This window comes from Takifugu rubripes, chromosome 11, assembly GCF_901000725.2.
Source record: "Takifugu rubripes chromosome 11, fTakRub1.2, whole genome shotgun sequence".
In the NCBI taxonomy this organism is placed as follows: domain Eukaryota; kingdom Metazoa; phylum Chordata; class Actinopteri; order Tetraodontiformes; family Tetraodontidae; genus Takifugu; species Takifugu rubripes.
Genome location: NC_042295.1, coordinates 10053658 through 10077164, shown reverse-complemented (window position 1 = coordinate 10077164; position 23507 = coordinate 10053658). Strand labels below are relative to the sequence as shown.

Genomic DNA, 23507 nt, shown 5'->3' with positions numbered 1-23507 from the left:
CGCTATGCCCAAAGCCTTAGGATTCACTGACAAGACCAAGGGGTATTTCCCACACAAATTTAGCTCAGAAATTCACCTCAATTACGTGGGGTCCTATCCCGTTCCGTCCGACTACGACGTAGATCGCATGACGGTGCGCGAACGGGAAGAATTTGACCCATGGTACAACGAGGTCAGCCGCGGTACCTTTGACTTCAAAAAGGAGGCCTCGCTGTACTGCAAAAATGATGTTGACATTCTCACCCAGGGCAGTCTTAAATTTAGAGATCAGTTCCTAGGTGAGACGGGGGTAGACCCTTTTGGTTCTATCGCCATAGCCGGAGCCTGTATGAAGGTGTTTCGCACCAATTATCTGACTCCTAACACTCTGGCTATCCCCTGCCCACACAACTATTTGAATCAGAGCAAAAGATTCTCTAGCGCATCGGTTCAATGGTTAGAATGGTTGATGCACAAAGAAAAAATCTTTATACAGCATGCTCTAAACATGGGTGAAAAACAGATTGGTGCATTTTTCGTAGACGGATATGCTGAGATTGACGGTGTAAAACATGTCTGGGAATTTCATGGATGTTTTTACCACGGCTGTCCCAGTTGCTTTGATCCCACAGTACAGTGCGATATGAGAGGCGTCACCTTTGGTGAACTTCACTACAAAAGTGAGAAGAGGGTGAGTGAGCTACAGACCACACATGGGGTTCGTGTTGTAGTCATGAGAGAACACACGTGGAACCAGATGAAAACAACATGCACGGAGGTTAAAGAATTTCTCCATTGCTTTAACGCTCCTGAGCCTCTCAACCCCCGAAAAGCACTTTTCGGAGGTAGAACGAGCGCTTTAAAACTGCGACACACGGCAGCGCCCGATGAAACCATCCACTATGTTGATGTCACCTCACTGTACCCGTTTGTCAACAGTACTTGCTCTTACCCCTTTGGTCACCCCGTGATCATCTACAAAGATTTCGAGGACCCACGCAGCTACTACGGCTTCATCAGAGCCACTGTGTATCCTCCTCGAGGTCTTTTATTCCCCGTGTTACCGCACAAAAGTGAGGGAGGTAAATTACTCTTTACACTGTGTCGCACCTGTGCCGAAACTAACAATGAGGGTGGCCCCTGCGAACACGACGATGAGGGCAGAGCTCTGACGGGGGTCTGGGTCACCGTTGAATTCATCAAAGCTCTGGATGTGGGGTACAGGGTGGGTAAAATTACAGAAGTCTGGCACTTTGACAAGAGCAGCGACACTGTGTTTACCGACTACATACACACCTTTTTGAAAGGAAAGCAGGAAGCCTCGGGTTACCCCGCTGAGGCGACGGACCGAGAGAGCAGGGAAAAATACATCAGGGACTATCAGGAGCATCAGGGCATTCTTTTAGATGCTGGCAAAATCGAGACCAATCCTGTGAAAAGACAGGTTGCTAAATTGTGTCTCAACAGTTTGTGGGGAAAGTTTGCACAGAGAGATAATTTGTTTAAAACCACCATTGTCTCAGATCCTAAAGAATTCTTTAGTTACATGTTTTCAGGTAAATACAAAGTCGAATACTTTTCCGTTCTCCACAGCAACAGAGCTCTCATCAGGTGGAAATACACCGACAGGTACGTTCAACCCCCAGGTAAACAGAGTAATGTTTTTATTGCAGCATTCACCACAGCACACGCACGACTGAAGCTGTACAGTTATCTGGAAAAACTACAAGACAGAGTGTTTTACATCGACACAGATAGTTTAATCTATCTGGTCAAAGAGGGTGAGAAACCTCTAGAGCTGGGTAACTATTTAGGTGACCTGACGGATGAACTGGATGGTGACAGCATTCAAGAGTTTGCAGCGGCGGGTCCCAAGAGTTACGCGTACCAAACACGAAATAAAAAGAAAGTCGTCATGCGTGTGAAAGGTATCACTCAGACCCGGGAATTTTGTGAGCGTGTGAGCTTTGACAGTGTCAGAGAGCTGGTGGAGGGTTACCTGAGTAATAAACAAGAGGGAAACACGATCGAGATCCGTCAACACAGCATCAGACGTGATAAAAAGGGTTTCGCATTGAGAAATGTGTCATTTGATAAAAAAATTAGGGTGGTGTATGACAAAAGACGACTCTTTGCTGACGGTACAACTCTGCCTTTCGGGTATTAGAAATGCAGGAAATTGAATTTGATCCTAGGTTTATCTTTCCTTTTTCTTGTTTAATCGCGGGTCCGAGCGGGTGTGGAAAGACCTATTTTGTAAAAAATGTATTGGAAAACTGTGACCGTGTAATAAATGTTGTACCTGACAATATCGTGTGGATTTATACCTCTTTTCAACCTATGTACGCTGAACTGCAAAAGATGATTAAAAACATTAAATTTGTCAAAGGTCTGCCTGATTCTTTTGAAGATGAAACACTGTTTCCTCCTGATCAAAAGCATTTGATTATTTTGGACGATGTTATTTTTCAAGCCTCTGACCATCCTGAAGTGGTAAAGATTTTTACACAGTATCGCCACCACAGAAACATGAGTGTTATGATGTTGACTCAAAACGTGTTTCACCAGGGTAAACACAGTCGCACCATCAGTTTGAACAGCAATTATTTGGTCATGTTTAAAAACCCACGGGATAAACTACAAATGAATATATTGGCTCATCAGATTTTTCCATCACAAAAGACATTTTTCTTGGAGAGTTTTGAAGACGCCACAAAAGACCCTCACGGGTATTTAATAGTGGATCTCACCCCCGTCTGCCCAGATCCGTACAGACTGAGGACGGGTGTGCTTCCTCACCAGCAAGCGGCCGTTTACATCCCCAGAGCGTCGACGTAGATCATCATGTCAGCGCGTATAAAAAGAAACGCACCCCTGCTGAAGGCCCTGTACCGTGCCACACCCAAGAAACGTAGAGACATTCTTATTCACAGCTCCCCGGATTTTATCCAGACACTGTGTGAGATTTCTTTAAATCTTCTAAAAGGAAACCTCCCCCTGACTCCTTCTCAATTTAAAAAACTGAAGAGACAGAAAAAAATTATCAAACTGTTGGCTGATAAAAGAACCAGTTTAAAGAGGAAGCAACAGGTTCTAAAGAAGCAGACGGGCGGATTTCTTTTACCTCTCCTCTCAGCGGTGGTACCTTTGATCGGGAACCTCGTCGGAGGATTGATACGAAAATGACTTTGAAAAAGGCCCAAAAAATGTTTCTCGTCACCCCTCATCAACTCAACCGCCTGACGCGGCCCTCCCAGTCCATCAGAGATGTCGCGGAGGACGATTTGGATGCTAGGATGAGAGCCATCTTAAACGAGCAGGGGCTGAGCGCTCATGAAAAAATTAAAAAATATAACGCGTTACTGCAAAGATATCTGACCTTTGTGAAGCAGGATCAGACAGAGAATCTGACAGAGAATCTGACAAAGACGGAGGCAGAGGCAGATTCTGGGACGGACGTACGGACGTCCGATAGCATCATCGACGACGTGTTGCAGAGCCTCCCACCGCGAGATCGCAAGAATGCCGAATACGTCTTAAAGAAATTATCCGACCGTCACGATGTTTGGAATACAAAAGGGGAATTTGTGTACCGGGGCAACGTTGTAAAAGGGTCTCACATGATCGATCTATTCAAACGACTCTTGTTTCCTTTTAAAAAGAAAAAATCAGAGGGTTCTGAACCTCCCGGATGGACACATTTTTTAAATACTCTCTCAGAATTAAACATCCCTTTGTCTTCTATAAGTAACCCAAAAGCGCGTAATCAATACCGACTCCTCAAGATGGATGCGATCGGATCTCAAGACTCTGAAACACCTGCGGATCTACCGTCAAAAACTAGAAGACGAACAAATGACCCCCCGCGTTGGATTAACATTTCATCGTGAATAAATGTAATACACAAAGTTTTGTCTTTTACCAATAAAGCGTTTATTAAACATTTTTTCGAGCGTACAGTCATTCATTCAAAAACTTTAAAAATCTTTAAAACATTGCAAAAAACAACACCCCTGCTTGGAGGGACCATTGATTTTATTTCTAATACAGCGCTGATATTTCCTCACATAGTCGTACACCATGAAGTCATTCTTTATTACATCATCATTGTACAAAGACAGTACTTGATCAAAAGATAGCCCGCACGCGCGGTGACAGAGGTAATAGATGCAATGTTGTCCGCAGACCGTCGACATGTGGTGCTGCAACTGAACGTCGTGGTACTCAATGTTTTTAGAACGTTTTTCCAGAAACTGTAAGATGCTCGGGGGGTAGTGATCAAAGTCCGGCGGAAATCCATAAGAATCAAAAAAGGTGGCTATGCCCCCATTTTCCAGCGTCAAAGCTAACCAGTGCTCCCCCGGCATGTGAGCCGGATGTGTGTTGACGATAAAGTAGGCCGGGGTTCTAAAAGAGGGATTCAGCATGGGCAGTTGATCGGACGCCCACACCCCGCAAAACACATCTCCCAGCAGGCTATGCAGAAGGTTCTCTAGTTGAACGTTGTCCATCTTTTAATAATAGTCCACCAGCACCTGCCTCTTGGCGTTGATCTCCAGAATAGAATCGTAACAGGCGTAGACGATAAGGGTCGCGGTGTGCTGCAGGGGTGTTCTAAATCTCAACTCCAGCCTGAGGTTTCCGTTTGAGACGGTAGACAGTGCGTCGTTGTCATCGCTCGGATTGAGATTAAACACAAACAGAGAGTAGCCGTCATTAAAGTCATCACGGCTGATACTCAGGGGTAAATCTTTGAGATGTCTCCCGGTAGCCAGGAACATGTTGTAGAATTCTCTGACGGACACCCCGTTGTTAAAATCGGGTTGGAAAGCTTTAGCCGGAACTTGCCGGCCGTCCTGACAGAGAGCCAGGTATTCGATGTCATAGTGTCTGAAATTAAAAGGCGACAGGTCTCGTCTTCCTGTGAAAGCCTCGTGGTGTACCATACCCAGAACCACGTACTTTGGTATGCTACCCAGAAACAGATTCTCCTGGTTGCAAACCCTAGAGTTTGCCGGAATAGAGTAAGTTTTCACATTAACGCGTGAAAGGGGGTAGAGAGCGTTGCCCTTCATTAAGGCGGCGGCGTGACCTAACCTGACTGCAGGGGACACGGCTACTTTTTTAACAAATAGGGAAGCCCCCAGTACTTTTAGGCTAAAAGTAGAGTCACGCGCCCCCATGAGGCAGAAAGCATCGTTGGCTCGCATCAGTTTAATTCTCAAATCGACAGAGTTGAGCAATAGTCTCTCGCAGAAAAAGATGTCCCCGTGGAGAGGACCGAGCAGGTGTACTTCTCTGGAACGGGCTGTGGACGCGGCTCTCCTCGTTAACCCTTTATTTGGACCGTTCACGAGCACGATAGAGTCCACTGACCCGGCGGTATCTTTGTAAAAAAGACCCCCGGTAAACTGACTGGAGAGTGTGTCCGGTGAAAAGTTGAGCAGGGTCTCAATCATGCAGCGATAGGGGTGGGTAGCGCTCGACTGAGAGATGAGTCGATCCCCCAGGGTCACGTCGCATTGACTGAAAATTGTATTTAGAGGATAATTGATAAGACCCACCGCTGCGTCATTAGCTAGGTTCGATCCGTTAGCGTTGGTGATTTTTACACGGAGATGCAACAGAGTGTCGTTCAGATCCAGATACCGGTCCCCGTCTCCGGGGATGAAAAACTCAATGGGTCCCCCGTCGGTGATGGCTGACAGGGGAGAAATTTCCGTGTAGGTTTTTTCATCGATAGACAGCTGCGTCATAGGTGCTGAAAATAAATCCAATTCGGCCAGAGTACACTCTGGAGATTTCTGATGTACTAGAGCCATTTTCTTTTTTCTCAAAGAAAAGATATTCTTAAAAAATATCAGAGCTCCGGACGGACTTCTTCTTCACACGACGGCCTTTTGCAACTGATTTCTTCCTTTTACCGAACGGCTGTTTATTAAAGCTCGAGGGGATGCGTTCTCCGGGGGGTCGTCTTCTCTTCCTACGCGACAACACCATAATGCCCCCGGATCCTTCTTGCTTCATCTCTTGATCATCTTCTTGATCACCGGCGAACCGTTCCATCACGTGTTTGACGGCGTTGGAGGCGATGTTACTCGCAGCGGCTTTAAGATGAGGTTTAGCTATTTCGAAACCTTTCTTGGCCAAAGGGCTGATGAAACGAAATAATTTAGAAAACAAAGATCCTATCCCCCGACCGTACATGACCGGTGCACCGTAAAACCCCGGCAAATTCCCCCCTACTTGACTCTCATAATATTGTACAAATCGGTGAGGATCTTCTCTCAAACCTACCCGAGCCATTTTCTTTTTCTCTATTTTTCTCTTAGCCTTGAACACTTTGTGTGTGTGGATAGCTGATCAGCCTCCTGAAAATGAATGATGAGGACGCGGGCGATTGGAATATATATAACCCTGGGGTTCAAGTTCTAGGTCTAAAGTGGAGAGTCGCGATAGTCTTGCCGTATGAAAATTTTACCGGTTTGTTTTGATCCGTTTTTATCTCCACCTGAATGTTTTCAATGTGTTTTTTGGACACCGGTAAATAGTAAGCAGGATTGAAATACTGTGTGACGATTTCACCGAACGTTCCTTTTACATCAATCGTTCTCAAAAGTGGCGCATAAACGTCGCCGACCATCTGCGGTGCAACTACGTCGCTGTAACAATACATGTGATAAAACCCAGCTCGTAAATCGCAGGGATAGTACGCATACCTTTGGTCAAACGTAAACCATTCCCCTGATTTCATACCCATCAAATATGCCAGGGGTCCTTCGAAGAGTACGTGGGTTTTACCTCCCGATTGGAAATCAAATCTTTTCAGAAGACTGTCATAGACGAGGTAAATATCAGACTTTATTCTTCTAAATTGTCCGTCCATCTCGAATCTAAAGGCTGAGAAGCCGTTGAAATATGATTGTTTCATCTCTTGACGATGCACCTTGCTCTCCGTGGCCGGTTCTTGAGGGTTTTCCCTCCAGTAAAAGTAGGCATCCTCCTGAGAAAGGTGATAAAAGGTGTGCGGGTATGAAATCTGCGTTAAAGCTACTTCCCAGCTTCCCTCTAAATCGATATGTTGAGGCAAATCCACGCGGTAACTGGAACTCGTGTTTTCTTTAAAAACATCGACGCTGGCGTTGGAGGGTAGGGTAATAAAAAAACCCTCGTCCTTCGGACCGTACATGATGAAATGATATCCGTTGCGATCGCGAGTTGATTTTTATACGTTCTTTAAATCTGCGGCTTTGATCCAGCTGTTGAATTTCTCCGGCCAGTTTTTCCAACTTACAAAAACTTGCTTTTCACCCCTGACGACGCGATGCTTCAGAATCTTTTCTACGTGGAAAAGTCTGTCTTCCCCCATCGTTACCTTTTGTAGCTCTGGCTCATAAAATGACCCTTGGATGGGTTCTCCATCGTAATCTTTTAACTTGTACACTGGAGGGTCGCGAGGGATGCGTTCAGATACCGTAAACACCTCGTTCGTAAAACTCTGTTCATATTTTTTATCAAACACTCCTCTCAGTTTTGAAATTCTAACTAGGTCCCCCTTCTTGAAATTCGTCTTGGTTTCAACCTTCCGTCGGTTTTCAGATTTACCGTACAAGTTTTGAAACACTTTAAAAGTGTTCTCCGAGGTTACCTCAGCGGGTTTCATCTTGATACTGCTGTGATAACTGTGATTATAGCTTTTCACCAAGTCTTGTAAGACGTCGGTGTATCGCAGAGTGTTGTTTGCTGTAAAATATCTCCACATTCTACCTTTTAATGTACGATTAAATCTTTCAATCACAGAGGCCTTAAGGTGGCTGGCGGTGGAAAAATGAACGATATTGTGTTTTCTCATCAAAGCTTCAAAACTCTTGTTAAAAAATTCTTTCCCCGCATCAGTTTGTATTTTTTCAGGCGTCTGACTTGACTCAAAAATGGATTCAAACGCCTTTACCACCTCAGCCGCTGATTTTCTCTTCAGAGCCCTGACGTAAGCTTTTTTGGAAAATATGTCTATGACCGTTAATAAATAATTATATCCGTCATTATGCTCCGACAGGGCTTGCATATCGCACAGGTCCGCTTGAAATTGGTTTAAAGGGCGGGGGGCGAAAACCCTGTTTCTTGGAAAATGTATCCTGGCCGGTTTGTGTAGAGTGTAAGCGTCCTGTCCCTGTAGAAATGTTTTAACATTTTCTCGAGGAACCGTCTTTCCCATTTCTTCTTGCACCCCCTTATGGAGCCGCTCTACACCACCGAGGCTACCGGGATGCGCGGGATCATAGTACACTTTTTCCATGAAGCGTGTCTCAGACATGTTGAAAACAGAATGAGAAGGGATGCTCGTTTGAGAGGTATTTATTTTTTTATTAGCTGTTAAGAAATCTTTAGCATACACATTTTGTGAGTAACATGAGTAAATACATTTTGTGAGTAACATGAGCAAATACATTTGTAACATTTGTAATGTGAAAGTACAGATAGTCAAAAACTAGTCTAAGACCAATGCGTTATCATCAATAGAGTTTGAGTTAAGACTTTATGATCTAGACTGAGGCAGATATCATCGTGAAATTTTCCAAGTTCTTCCAAGATGCTTACAGAATGGTTGTTTTGCACAAGTCTGCTGGTCACATCAATGAGCAAAGCATAAAAGGCTATCATATGACATGGTTTTACAACATCGTTGGACAGTTCTTTAAAAATTACTTTAAAACAATCCGACAATCCAGATTTGCTCATAAGCATCGTGTCATTTACCATCTCTTCCCAAAGTGCGGGTCCTGCACACGTTCTGGTTTTTTCCAGCAAGATGTTTTTGTTTGAAGCCGTTTTGTTCTCAATAGCCTGGTACAAGATGTTTATTATCTGACCCTTGATCAATTGGATCTTGACACCTTCTACATCGTTTACAACTTTTCCCCAGAAGCTCCCCATTTTATATCTGAAAATGGTGTTTTCAGATATAAGTGTTTTCAGTCCAGTACTGAGTCACCGTGTCCAGATGTTCCTGTTTAATCTCGCTGTCGTTGTCGGCGATACTCTCGTACATTTGTTGGATGGGAGTGTAGATTAATTCGCTGGATTTCAGCTCGAGCAAAAGGCTCTCTGCGGCGATCTTGACTTTCACGTAGTCAGCGTTGACACCGCACGCTTTCAGGAAATTTTGAATAGCAGGAATGAACTTGGGTGTGTAGAGTCTTTTCATCAACATGTAAAAGTTGTTGCGGTAGAAACCCGGTTCGATCACATCCAAACACTGGTGTTGGCGCTGGCTGGGGTGGTCGATCCGACATCCGTTGCAAACCTCACCCTTGTACAGGTCCAGGACGACGCTAAGTAGATGAAGAACGCCTTTTTTTACCAGACCAAAGAATTCAGATGCCCAGCCGTCAAGCTGGTCAGCACCGTTACATACAGCCCCGGGGAGATCCGATGCGTCGTCGGGCAAAGGCGGATCAGGGGTTGTTGAGCGTGAAGGACTCTCCACACCGCTCACAGAGATTGGAGAACCTGGACATGAAGAAGCCGGAGACGGCGCAGGATCTCTGCCTTGGAGAAGAGACTCGGACAGCTCTGGAAGTGATGCCGAGTCTCTGACGGGTGGTGTCAGTGAGGGTGAGTGAGGACTGGACACCCCAGGATCCGATGCCGAGCGTCCGAGGGGTGGGGTTGGTGGAGGGCTTAGCCAAGGAGTGAGAGACTCGTTAGAATCCGTGGGATCCGAGCGTTGGATGAGTGAGTCAAAATCCAGCCTGCGAGGCCGAAGCCGACGTTGACGGCATTCCGCTTGTGTCTCATCCTCATCCCACAGATAGGAATTGCTCGGATTGTCAGATCCGCTCTTGACGCTTCTGTTGGTAGACATGCTCTCCTTAGTGTTTCACTCCGGTAGTGGGTAACGTATGGTTCAGACGAACGTCTTTTATACATTTGAGATATGGGTGTGGGCTTACACGAGGGAGGACTCTTTTTTTCGTCACCACAGTGTTGTTCCAAAGACGACAATGGTGAAAAAATTTTGTGATTTTATCATCCATTTCATGCATCTTTTCGATCCATGCTGCAAGAGGTAGAGTCAACACGTTGCTGAAAACCCCACAGTCTGAGTTAAAAAGATCCAAGACAAAATACTGTCTCGGTTTCCCTGACATCTCTTCCATCTGCATCTTGTAGCTAGCACGATAGAACCATCTTCCCGTACCCGAGGTTTTCGTCAACCAAATGCTCACAAATGTTTGTTCTGTGGAAGGTTTCTGTTCTGTGTTGTTTCTTTCTTCACAGCCTTCTTCAGTCACACACACCATTCCCGGTTTGATCAGTTTCAACACACCCCAGTCATTGGAAGACATCGTAGCCGACAACATAGACCCCTCACTGGAAGATTCTTCCCGCTGATAGAGAATCAACTCCCCCGTCTTGTAACGGAACACATACCCAAAACTCCCTGTTTGACTATAAGGCTCCAAAGACCATTCTTGCTGCAAAGGCTCACAAGGTGACGCCTGAGAACGCTGTACAAACACCGTGGATTTTTCAACTACTTTTCCACACAATTCTCTTATAACGGTCACAGCCGTCTCACCAATCACGGATGTAGAACTACTCATGTTGCCGACAGATGGATATGTCAGGACTATGGCAAAACTGATTTGTAACTGTTTTGTAACTCCCGCCATTCCTTTTTAAAAACAGGTGGGCAAGGGAGAATGGCGGGAGGCGGGAGGCGGGAGGGAGAAAGGGGGGGGGGGGGGGGGGGGGACCCTCCTCCCTTTTCAAAAAAAGGCGGGCAAGGGAGAATGGCGGGAGGCGGGAGGCGGGAGGGGGGGGGGGGGGGGGAACAGGTGTGGGCGGGTTCAGGGGAAGGTCAACCTGTCACTTTGACAAGAAGTGGTCCATTTCTTCTCTCTTACATCCTCTTTGTATATTCCAAATCCTGTTCTATTTGATTTTATCTTATTTTTCTCTGCGTGCTCTTGCTGTTGTTGCACTGTAAATTTCCCCGTGTGGGACAATAAAGGATCTGAATCTGAATCTGAATCTGAATCTGAATCTGAATCTGAATCTGACTCTAGTTTCCTCTGTTATCCTTCATGGACTGAGCTGCAAATCCACCTCCTTTCATCATGATTGGTGGATCCAAAAATGAATGTTGTCACACAGGAAATGAAAGGTTTTATATCATCAACTTCTCTGGCTCAAAGCTCAGAGAAGCTTCTTCTTCCACACACGTATTTTCCATGTGGTCATGATGGACCGCTCGTTCCTCTCCTGTTGGGGCTTCACTCTGCTTCTCTGGGCAATTTCTAGCATTTTTGTCCCAGTCTTTTCTGGTCTTCAGCATATTGCAAAAGAGAAGAATGACACACATGGGCTGGAGGCAGGTGATGGGAATGACGCATCCCCCAGTTTACCTCGATGTGTGAAAACCGTGGACACACAGCGTCCAGCTCTGCATTCTCGAGGTGATGTCATGATTGGAGGCATTTTCCCTCTGCATTACTCAGCCTCTGTATCACAACAGAAATACATCAACAAACCTGAGCTCATTACTTGTAGTGGGTGAGATCTGTTCACATTTTAACTATTTCACAATGTATCATGTGCTTTGCTTCTCATAACCTTATTAAAATTCCTGCAGCTTTGACCACAGCGCCTTCCGCTGGATGATGACCATGGTGTTCGTGGTGAAGGAAATCAACAATAATTCTAGCCTCTTGCCAGGTGTAAAACTTGGCTACAGGAACGCTGCCATGCCATTATTGCAATAGTCTGAATCTGAGCACACAGCACCTATCCAAGTCCAGCCAAAGTGTTTGATGAGTTTGGCCAAAGCGTCGGCCTGGAACTGGTCACTGGGAATCGTTCTGAAGAAACTTGGGTACTTCTGTTTATCAGACAGGCATGCACAGGTGTCAAAGTGGCTCACCTGAAGTTGAACATTGTGTCATTACAGTGAAGGTTAATATTACGTGTTCATGTGCTTTGGTAAAAGTTGAAAATATTCACTAGTGGAATGTCGAAGGAGCCGATGACGCAGGATATGCTGATGGACGGAGTGGAACCAGACTCGCCGACGACAGCCATCACCATACCGGACTGTGAACAGTTGTCACCTGTGACAAACACAGGGTCCAGAGTGTTTAACAGTTGGAAGGCCACATGCACTGCGATGGGCACGGCTGCACAACAGTCGTGGATCTGGTATCCGAGTTTGATTCCAGGAAGCAGCTCCGTGCTGTTGTTGATCTCCTTGATGGCGAAGACCATTGCATGAGACAGTCGCAATTCATGATGGTCGATGCTGTGCACACACACATGGCAATACCTGACAGTTAATTAATGAGAAATTACAACAGAAATCAGAGCCACAATTGATAGGTGTAGGTATAAATTAAAGTACATCTTAATATTCCACATTATATCTTCAGGAATAAGGCAATCAAACATAATCTTCTCTGCCACCTTTTGAATATTTAACATATCCACTAATACTAACCTCCCTCTGCAGCGAAATGGCTCAGGCATGGTGGTGTAGTTGTGGCTCACCGTCATTTTGTAGTGGTGTATGGAGAAAACCCCCCCGATGACAAATTCTCCATTCTTTGAGAAGGCAGGTAGGCGAGAAAAACCCTGGAGCCGACATATGACAGACGGAGCCGTGGCACCGGTTGTGTCCTCCCTCGGTCCAACCTGTTGTTTCAGACTGTTCCCAGGAACCTTCAGGTCACCAGCTGAGTTCAAATGACACAGAGAAATTAAGCAAAGGAAGAGAACAGAGATCTCCATCCTAAAAATGTCTTGGAGCATTCTGCAATTATGTGGTCTTTATCTGGCTGTTCCCCAAGGGTTATAACATTTTGAACAAATCTGTTACAGTCGTTCCCACTTTATAACTTTAATGATGTTTTGAATACATCACAGAATACATCACACTCCAGAACTTCAAAGAGAAGACAAACAGTCCATTGGACAAAGCAAACTGCATTGGATGACCATGACCTGGATGATCGAGAATATACACAGATATCACAGTAGTTTTACTTGCATTTATCAATAACATTCCCAATGAAAAGTGTAATTGTTTAACAACAATCATATAGAAAATATAAAAGAGGTTATGGTGGACATGAGGAAGGAGAGATGGAAAACTGTGTATCAGCGGACTTGTGTTGTAAAGGGTGAGATTTTCTAAAACTCATACATCATGCAGCCTAATCTAGCCTGTCACATAACGTTGGGAGGAATGGCAGTACAGTGTAAAACAAGAGAAGAAGAAGAAAAGCATACATTAAAAGTGAAAATGACTGTGTTTACACTTTGTTACACACAAGTTACAAGCAGTTACACATGAAGCTACAATGAACACATGCACATGCAATCATGAAGAGAGATCAAGGCAATCTGATCATTTGGGGATTTGGTATTTTGCTTAATGATACCATAGTGGGGTTCTTAATATGTCCCTGCACATCTCCTTCTACAGGTCCATTTCCTAATTGTTGTTCCCAAATGCAACTTGAACCAGATACCCTCAAACCCACAGCTCACTCATCTACAGACTGGGCTATTGCTGCTGTACGGACCCATACTTTCAGTCGTTAAACTCACCCAAAATATTGCAGACATTCTGATTATTTCTTGTTCATCAAGTGTTTTTTGCTATTTTTCTCTGGCTTAAATAAAATAATAAAACATTTTGGAGCAAAAATGCACAGGATGAGTCCAAAACTGGAGGCCAAAATGGCAAAGATCTCCACGGCCACGGTGAATTTCCCAGGAGAGCTGACGTAAGCGGGGATGAAGGTGATCCAGACGGCACAGAATATCAGCATGCTGAAGGTGATCATTTTGGCTTCGTTGAAATTATCGGGGAGTTTTCGGGCGAGGACGGCTAGAACTAAACAAACAGCTGCCAGAAGGCCGATGTACCCGAGTACAGCCCAGAATCCAACAGATGAGCCTAACGCACACTCCAGGATGATTCTCTCCTTGTACGTGGTCAGATTTCTCACTGGAAACGGGGGATTGACAACCAACCAAACAATGCATATTAAAACCTGGATAGACGTGAAAGTCACAACAGTCATCCTTTGCTGAGGTGGACCGAACCACTTCATGACATTACTCCCGGGGAGAGTCGCTCTGAAGGCCATTAACACCACCACAGTTTTACCTAAAACACATGAGATGCAAAGGACAAAGGTGATCCCAAACGCTGTGTGGCGCAGCATGCAGGACAGCTGAGAGGGAGCACCAATGAAAGTGAGTGAACATAAGAAGCACAGAGTCAAAGAGAAGAGCAACAGGAAGCTCAACTCAGAGTTGTTGGCTCTGACAATAGGAGAGGCCCTGTGATGGAAAAATACAGCTGCTGTGATAACAGCCAGACAGGCACCACCGACTGAGAACACAGCTAGGATGATTCCTAGAACCTCGTTAAAGGAAAGAAACTCCACAGGTTTGAGGAAACAGGCATTTCTCTCTGGGTTAGGCCAGAAGTCATCAAGACAAGGGATGCATTCAGGAGAATCTAGGAAACAAAAATCATGTAGGGTTTAAACAAATTATTTATTTAGCCCTGCTGTCTTTGAAATCTAGATAACTACCTGTAACATTGCTAATCTCTCCCTCTGGACATTGTACACAGTCATAACAGCAGATGGGTTTTCCTTTCTGCAGTACCTTACGAGTTCCTTGAGGACAGCTGTCGCTGCACACTGACACTGGCACCTGAGACATACACACCCACCAGTTGAAAGAGATTTTAACAGAACCGCCGTTGGTGCCTTTACATGAAGTCACAATTGAACAAAAAACCTTTAATTCAGAGATGTTGTGTTTTCATGCCTGAATTACTGTCTTATTAATTATTCTGGCTGTCGTACTTGCTTTCTGCCATCCACCCATGTGATGTCCCTGAAGATACGGAACTCTTGGCCTTCTGGCAGTGAAGCATCATAGTATCCTACTGGCACAACTTCGATGCTCCCGCTCCCACTCTTTTTCCAGTTTACCAGCTCATATGATGCCACAGGATCCCCGTTGGCATCAAAGGATACAGCATAACCATTTTGTGAAAAATTTACTGTCTTCAGCTGAGCGAGAACCTGAATTGAATGAAACAGAGAGTCAGAGGAAAGACTTCAATTGAAATACTTGTAATAAACCAAACTAGTAATGACAGAGGCGATTCTTTAGGTTTGACCTGTTTGGGGTTAATCGTGGTGAATTTGCTACACCGAGTGGTAGCATTTGTGTCCTGACACACTGCATTATGAATGGCATGAGCTATTGCATAAACAGCCTTGTACACCATGTTGGAAATGCGGAGCTCAGAAGTGTCAGTGTACGGACTCTGGAGAGTCATTATGTCTTCAGATCCATCGCACATGCGCTCACCTGCAACAGCAACTGACAACACAGGAGATCTGTTGAAAGCCTTTGTTATTAGATTTGGACACAAATTTAAAATCTATCCACAGTAAATTAAGAAGAGGTATTACTTCTGTCACCTTTTCCCAACCGGCAGTTGAATGAGTCCTCCCAGAACTCAGTGAGCACAGGAGATGAAGCCACTTTCGAGGGGGAGAGATCCAGCAGGAAGTCTCTTAGGCCTGGGATGACAGACCTCTGAATGGCAAATCCAATAGTTCCAGCACAGAAGCTGAACCTCAGCATCTCTGAGTCAGTTACCCAGGATTCACTGCCTATCCACTGGCGAGGTGGTGAGGGTTCATGAGACAGTTCCTCAAGCAGGATCCTCAGATCTCCAGACGTAGTAAATGCCACGACAATGAGAGCCGTTGACCTAAAGAAGCATAACAACATCACACATTACCTCAATACAGACAATTAACTATTCGTATGAAGCATGATCAATATTACCCAGACCTGCGGATGACATCAGCCACTCTCTTGATCCTGCTGTGCGGGTGGGAGCGATAAAAGGATTCCGAGTACTCCACACAGATGCCCTCCTTCTGCGCTGCATGCAGGAACGCTGCCATGCCATTATTGCCATAGTCTGAATCTGAGCACACAGTACCTATCCAAGTCCAGCCAAAGTGTTTGATGAGTTTGGCCAAAGCGTCGGCCTGGAACTGGTCACTGGGAATCGTTCTGAAGAAACTTGGGTACTTCTGTTTATCAGACAGGCATGCACAGGTGGCAAAGTGGCTCACCTGAAGTTGGACATTGTGTCATTACAGTGAAGGTTAATATTACGTGTTCATGTGCTTTGGTAAAAGTTGAAAATATTCACTAGTGGAATGTCGAAGGAGCCGATGACGCGGGATATGCTGATGGACGGAGTGGAACCAGACTCGCCGACGACAGCCATCACCATACCGGACTGTGAACAGTTGTCACCTGTGACAAACACAGGGTCCAGAGAGTTTAAAAGTTGGAAGGCCACATGCACTGCGACGGGCACGGCTGCGCACGAGTCGTGGATCTGGTAACCGAGTTTGATTCCAGGAAGCAGCTCCGTGCTGTTGTTGATCTCCTCGATGGCGAAGACCATTGCATGAGACAGTCGCAGTTCACGGTGGTCGATGCTGCACATCATGACAGAAAACAAACATTCACAAGTGTAGGTATAAATAAAAAATGCATCATAACGTGAACATCATATATACTCCAGAAATGAAACAATCAAACATTTTCTTCTCCGCACACTCTGCAGCGAAATGGCTCAGGCATGGTGGTGTAGTTGTGGTTCACCGTCACTTTGTAGTGGTGTATGGAGAAAACTCCCCCGATGACAAAGTCTCCATCCTTTGAGAAAGCAGGTAGGCGAGCAGAACCCTGGAGGCGACATATGTCAGACGGAGCCGTGGCACCGGTTGTGTCCTCCCTCGGTCCAACCTGTTGTTTCAGACTGTTCTCAGGAGCCTTCAGGTCACCAGGTGAGTTCAAATCAAACAGAGAAATGAAGCAAAGGAAGAGAACAGAGATCTCCATCCTAAAAATGTCTCGGAGCATTCTGCACAAATGCTTTTATAGACTGAGGTGTTGGTTCTGCTCATGTCAGCTTATTATTATTAATCAGTCAGACAAAACATTACGTGGTCCTTATCTGGCTGCTCCCCAAGGGTTATAACCTTTAGAACAAATACAAGTTACAGTTGTTACTATTATATCTTTATGATACCTGTAATGAAGTGCTGATAACATCACGTGAGATTTCTTGACATCTATCGAGGCAATTTCCAATAAAATGGCTGTTTTTTTATGTAAAAATCAAATGGACAAAACAAAGTTTGTCACTCAGGTACTGCACAACTGGTTTAAGAAACTATGCAATGACTCTATTTCCTCCCCCGCACAGTTGTGCTAATGTTTCACCGTTACACTTTTGATACGGTTCATGTACCGCTAGTCTAGGTCCTTGTACTGACCCCAGCCTCAAGATGAATTCCTGAGGTATTCAGGGAAATCCTGAAGATCATATTTTTTGTCTGTTTTTCTCTTTGAGTTGCAGCCTCCAGCAGTACTGGGCTACAGAACTGCTGAAAATTCTGCATTGGACTGAATTCAAGATCATGAAGAATGTTGAATTCAGCAGACAGGTTTGCAAATTTGATTTTTTAGGGTTAGGGTTACTGTTAGGGTTCATGTTAGGGTTAACCCAAACTACATCCTGCCACTATATTTTGTCTGACTGATTGATATAAAGCATGACTAGATAGCACTCCTACAGATAAAGATTAAAACAGCAGAAATGTACAAACTGTCACATGCAAGCCAAGGCACAATAATAATAACAACACAGTGAGAGTAAAATAGGCACTTCCAGTTTATCAGTGTTTTATTTTTTGCAATTTCTATTTCAAAAACTGATGGCCTAAGAAGTATTGAATTAGAAAACAACCAATTAAATAACTCGACCCTAGTTTCCTCTGTTATCCTGCATGGACTGAGCTGCAAATCCACCTCCTTTCATCGTGATTGGTGGATCCAACAATGAATGTTGTCACACAGGAAATGAAAGGTTTTATATCATCAACTTCTCCGGCTCAAAGCTCAGAGAAGCTTCTTCTTCCACACACGTATTTTCCATGTGGTCATGATGGACCGCTCGTTCCTCTGCTGTTGGGGCTTCACTCTGCTTCTCTGGGCAATTTCTAGCATTTTTGTCCCAGTCTTTTCTGGTCTTCAGCATATTGCAAAAGAGAAGAATGACACAAATGGGCTGGAGGCAGGTGATGGGAATGACGCATCCCCCAGTTTACCTCGATGTGTGAAAACCGTGGACACACAGCGTCCAGCTCTGCATTCTCGAGGTGATGTCATGGTTGGAGGCATTTTCCCTCTGCATTACTCAGCTTCTGTATCACAACAGAAATACATCAACAAACCTGAGCTCATTACTTGTAGTGGGTGAGATCTGTTCACATTTTAACTATTTCACAATGTATCATGTGCTTTGCTTCTCATAACCTTATTAAAATTCCTGCAGCTTTGACCACAGAGCCTTCCGCTGGATGATGACCATGGTGTTCGCGGTGAAAGAAATCAACAATAATTCTAGCCTCTTGCCAGGTGTAAAACTTGTATAAAGGAACGCTGCCATGCCATTATTGCCATAGTCTGAATCTGAGCACACAGCACCTATCCAAGTCCAGCCAAAGTGTTTGATGAGTTTGGCCAAAGCGTCGGCCTGGAACTGGTCACTGGGAATCATTCTGAAGAAACTTGGGTACTTCTGTTTATCAGACAGGCATGCACAGGTGGCAAAGTGGCTCACCTGTAGTTGAACATTGTGTCATTACAGTGAAGGTTAATATTACGTGTTCATGTGCTTCGGTAAAAGTTGAAAATATTCACTAGTGGAACGTCGAAGGAGCCGATGACGCAGGATATGCTGATGGACGGAGTCGCCGACGACAGCCATCACCATACCGGACTGTGAACAGTTGTCACCTGTGACAAACACAGGGTCCAGAGAGTTTAAAAGTTGGAAGGCCACATGCACTGCACGGCTGCGCACGAGTCGTGGATCTGGTAACCGAGTTTGATTCCAGGAAGCAGCTCCGTGCTGTTGTTGATCTCCTTGATGGCGAAGACCATTGCATGAGACAGTCGCAATTCACGGTGGTCGATGCTGTGCACACACACATGGCAATACCTGACAGTTAATTAATGAGAAATTACAACAGAAATCAGAGCCACAATTGATAGGTGTAGGTAAAAATTAAAGTACATCTTAATATTACACATTATATCTTCAGGAATAAGGCAATCAAACATAATCTTCTCTGCCACCTTTTGAATATTTAACATATCCACTAATACTAACCTCCCTCTGCAGCGAAATGGCTCAGGCATGGTGGTGTCACAGCCCCTTTTCCCCAGTTCCCTCCTGTCCCAGTACTTTTCCACTGCCCTGCTCACACCACACCCTCTGATCACCACACTTGCTCTCAGTCACTGATCACACACCTGCTCTCAGTCATTGATCACACACCTGCCCTCACTCATCAATCAGCTCACCTACCAGTGTATATATTCTCCAGCCTCACACTCACTCAGTGCCAGATTGTTCTTCTGCTTTCATGCAAGACTTTCCAGCGTTGTTTCCCTGCCGGATTACCCGTTACCGACCCTGCCTGTCTTCGTTCTGCCTGCCTTGCCTGTTCTCCGGACAACCTACCTGCTTTCTGCCCCTGACTATGACTTCTGCCTCAGCGTCTCTGGTTCCTGTCTGCTCACCTGGTTTAGACTTCTCCGCCCGGCTCGGACTTCGCTGCTGCTCGTCCCACTCCCCGAGCCTGCAACCCATAGACTTTGTGCGGGCCCAGAGCCTGAAGAACGGACTATTTCCTGTGTTTCCTGGTCTGCCTGAGTTCCTGTTTGCCCGTGTGTTAATAAAAGTCATTACTACGGTCCAGCTTTCCAGAGTGCTGCATTTGGGTCCTAACTGCACCCGTCACAGTACAATCTGGCCAAAACATGGACCACCTCAGTCTCGTTTGGACCAAGTGGAGGGAAGGCTCCAACAATTCGAGGCCCAGCTAGCCTCCAATGCTGCGGAGGCTCGGGAGACAGCATCGGCCCTGGAGCAGGCATTAAGGTCAGTAGCCACCCAGGTCCAACAGCTGGTGGTCTCAGTGTCGCAACCGGCCGCTCCGGTTCCTGCTCCAGCTCCTCCTCCTCCGGTTCCTGCTCCCCCACCAGGCACTGCTCCAGAGCCCCGGGTGGGAACCCCAGAGCGTTATTCTGGGGACCCAGAGGGCTGCAATCCGTTCCTCACGAACTGTTCAATCCTGCTCGCTCTGCAGCCCTACACCTTCGCCTCGGAGGCGGCGAGGGTCGCCTTTACCATCAATCACCTGACTGGCAGGGCACGCCTGTGGGGAACGGCAGAGTGGGAGAGGGGCACACCGGCCTGTTCCTCTTTCCAGGCCTTCTCTGCGGAACTTCGTAAGGTTTTTGGGCCTGTTTCTCTGGGTCCGGATGCCACCGGGGGACTCATGAGCGTGAAGCAGGGAAGTCGGCCCATTGCTGACTACGCTATCGACTTCCGTACCCGGGCCCGGCTTAGTGACTGGAACCCAGCAGCCCAGTGCGACGCCTTCCTCAATGGGCTAGCACCATATATAAAGGATGCGTTGGTTCCCTTTGATCTTCCGCCCTCCCTTGATGGACTCATCAACCTGACTTCAAGGCTGGACAGGCGCGTCCAGGCAAGGAGAAGAGAGCTACGCCAGGGAGAGGCGGAGCACCGGTCGTCTGCCCGCCTGCGAGGATCTCCAGCCGCCTCCAACCTTCTCACAGGGCCCGCATCTGGGGGGGCCGAACCCATGCAGGTGAGACGCACCAGCCTGACTCCTGCGGAGCGAGAGCGACGACGACAGGGGAACCTCTGTCTCTACTGCGGACAGGCTGGGCACTTTGTCTCTCATTGCCCAGTAAAAGGAGAGGGCTCAGCAGTAGACAGGGGCGGACTGCTTAGCCGGACTCAAGACTCTGCCCCCTGCCCATGGCCATTGTTTCACGTCCGGCTTCTGTTGGCAGGGGGCTCTCACACCCTCGCCACCTTCATAGACTCCGGGGCTGATGTCAGCCTGATCGATGAGGAGCTCGCCGTCCAGCTGGGTATCGACCGGGTTCCGTTACCACATTCAGTTCCTGCCAGCGCCCTGGATGGCCATCTCCTAGGGACTGTCACTCACCAGACCACGCCCATCCACATGCTTCTGTTGGGCAACCACCACGAGACCATACAATTCCACGTCCTGAAGTCACCTCACCTCCCACTCATCCTTGGTTACCCCTGGCTCCGTCGTCACAACCCCCACATTGACTGGGCGACGGGTTCCATTCTGGGGTGGAGTTCCTCCTGTCACCAGGTCTGCCTTAATCTAGCTGCCGCGCCTCTATTATCAGTCGAATCCATTCCGGCCCCGACCTGTCTGCGGTACCCTCCGAGTACCATGACTTCCGGGAGGTGTTCAGCAAGGCTAAGGCTACCTCCTTGCCCCCTCATCGACCCTACAACCCAGACACCATTCTTCCTGCTTCCTGCCTTGTGGCTTCTCTCACCTGGGAGGTGGAGGAGCGTATAAAGGCTGCCCTGGAGAACCAACCTGGTCCCAGCTCCTGCCCTCCTGACCGCCTGTTTGTCCCGGATGGTCTGAGGTCTGACGTCCTACAATGGGCCCACGGCTCCCGGCTCACTTGCCACCCAGGGATTCAGCGCACTAAAGAGGTCCTGCAGCGGCGGTTCTGGTGGCCCACTTTAGAGGAGGACACCAGAGAGTTTGTCAACGCCTGCCCGATCTGCAGTCTGCACAAGTCCTCCCGCCAGGCCCCTGCCGGTTACCTGCAACCTCTGCCTGGGCCACATCGACCCTGGTCCCATATTTCGCTGGACTTTGTTACCGGTCTGCCACTGTCGGGCGGATTCACCACTATCCTGACTGTGGTAGACCGGTTCAGCAAGCTGGCCCACTTTGTGCCCCTACCCAAGCTTCCATCGGCCAAGGAGACTGCTGAACTTGTTCTACAGCACATATTTCGGCTCCACGGCCTTCCGTCGGACGTAGTTTCTGATCGGGGTCCCCAGTTCACGTCCGTATTCTGGCGGGAGTTCTGCAGCCTCATCGGGGCCACCGTAAGCCTGTCCTCTGGGTTCCATCCTCAATCCAACGGCCAATCGGAGAGGGTGAATCAGGAGATGGAGACGGCGCTTCGCTGCATGGCGTCCAGACACCCCTCCACTTGGTCCAAGCAGCTACTGTGGGTGGAATATGCCCACAATACCCTAACCAGCTCCGCCACTGGACTTTCTCCCTTCCAGTGCGCCTATGGCTTCCAGCCGCCGCTGTTCCCAGCCCTGGAGAGGGAAGCTTCCTGTCCATCCGTCGAGGCTTTTATCCGCCGTTGCCGCCAGGCCTGGACCCAGGCCAGGGCTGCTCTCCTACGAGCAGCTGACCGTTACTCGACGGCAGCCAACCGCCGTCGCTCCCGGGCTCCCACTTACCTGGTGGGGCAGAAGGTATGGCTCTCGACCCGAGACCTTCCCTTGAGGGTGGAGGCCAAGAAGCTGGCTCCTAAGTTCATCGGGCCGTTTATTATCGAGAAGGTCATCAACCCTGTGGCTGTCAGGCTCAAGCTGCCCCGTGCCATGCGGATCCACCCAACCTTCCATGTCTCCAGGATCAAGCCAGTTCGAGAGAGTCCGTTGATGCCTGCTTCTCAGCCGCCACCACCTCCACGGATTATTGATGGGGGTCCTGCCTTCACAGTTCGCCGCCTGCTGCGCTCCCGCCACCGTGGAAAGGGTCTTCAGTATCTCGTAGACTGGGAGGGATACGGGCCAGAGGAGAGGTCATGGGTACCGACCCGTCACATCCTTGATGCGCAGCTCATCCGCGAGTTCCATCACTGTCACCCTGACCAGCCCTCCAAGATCCCCAATGCTGGTGGCGGTGCCAATTTAGAGACTCTGTCATCCGAGGCTTCCAGCGACGAGGACGAAGAGGAAGCTGAGACGGAGGCCTCTGAAGAATTTTGTGCGGGCCCAGAGCCTGAAGAACGGACTATTTCCTGTGTTTCCTGGTCTGCCTGAGTTCCTGTTTGCCCGTGTGTTAATAAAAGTCATTACTACGGTCCAGCTTTCCAGAGTGCTGCATTTGGGTCCTAACTGCACCCGTCACAGGTGGTGTAGTTGTGGTTCACTGTCATTTTGTAGTGGTGTATGGAGAAAACCCCCCCGATGACAAAGTCTCCATTCTTTGAGAAGGCAGGTAGGCGAGCAAAACCCTGGAGCCGACATATGACAGACGGAGCCGCGGCAGCGGTTGTGTCCTCCCTCGGTCCAAGCTGTTGTTTCAGACTGTTCCCAGGAACCTTCAGGTCACCAGCTGAGTTCAAATCACACAGAGAAATGAAGCAAAGGAAGAGAACAGAGATCTCCATCCTAAAAATGTCTTGGAGCATTCTGCAATTATGTGGTCTTTATCTGGCTGTTCCCCAAGGGTTATAACCTTTTGAACAAATCTGTTACAGTCGTTCCCACTTTA

The 23507-nt window shown here is 47.2% G+C and overlaps 1 protein-coding gene and 1 long non-coding RNA gene across 3 annotated transcripts; both read right to left on the bottom strand.

Annotated features, from left to right (window-relative positions):
• Positions 1-13610: 13610 nt before the first annotated feature.
• Positions 13611-16528, bottom strand: LOC101074232 (extracellular calcium-sensing receptor-like). The gene is made up of 7 exons (XM_029843457.1): positions 16241-16528; positions 15871-16160; positions 15492-15787; positions 15185-15390; positions 14865-15086; positions 14586-14709; positions 13611-14509 (listed from the first exon to the last, which is right to left on the bottom strand). Exons 1-7 carry the CDS (start codon positions 16499-16501, stop codon positions 13611-13613), a joined length of 2298 nt encoding a protein of 765 aa, XP_029699317.1. The 5' UTR covers positions 16502-16528.
• A 1242-nt stretch (positions 16529-17770) lies between these two features.
• Positions 17771-19368, bottom strand: LOC105419486 (uncharacterized). Of its 2 annotated transcripts, none has more exons than XR_003889946.1 (4): positions 19280-19368; positions 18808-19084; positions 18421-18727; positions 17771-18308 (listed from the first exon to the last, which is right to left on the bottom strand). It is a non-coding gene; the product is annotated as an uncharacterized lncRNA (long non-coding RNA). The 2 variants fall into 2 exon arrangements; XR_003889947.1 differs by having other exon boundaries at positions 18808-19108; positions 19280-19351.
• Positions 19369-23507: the final 4139 nt, after the last annotated feature.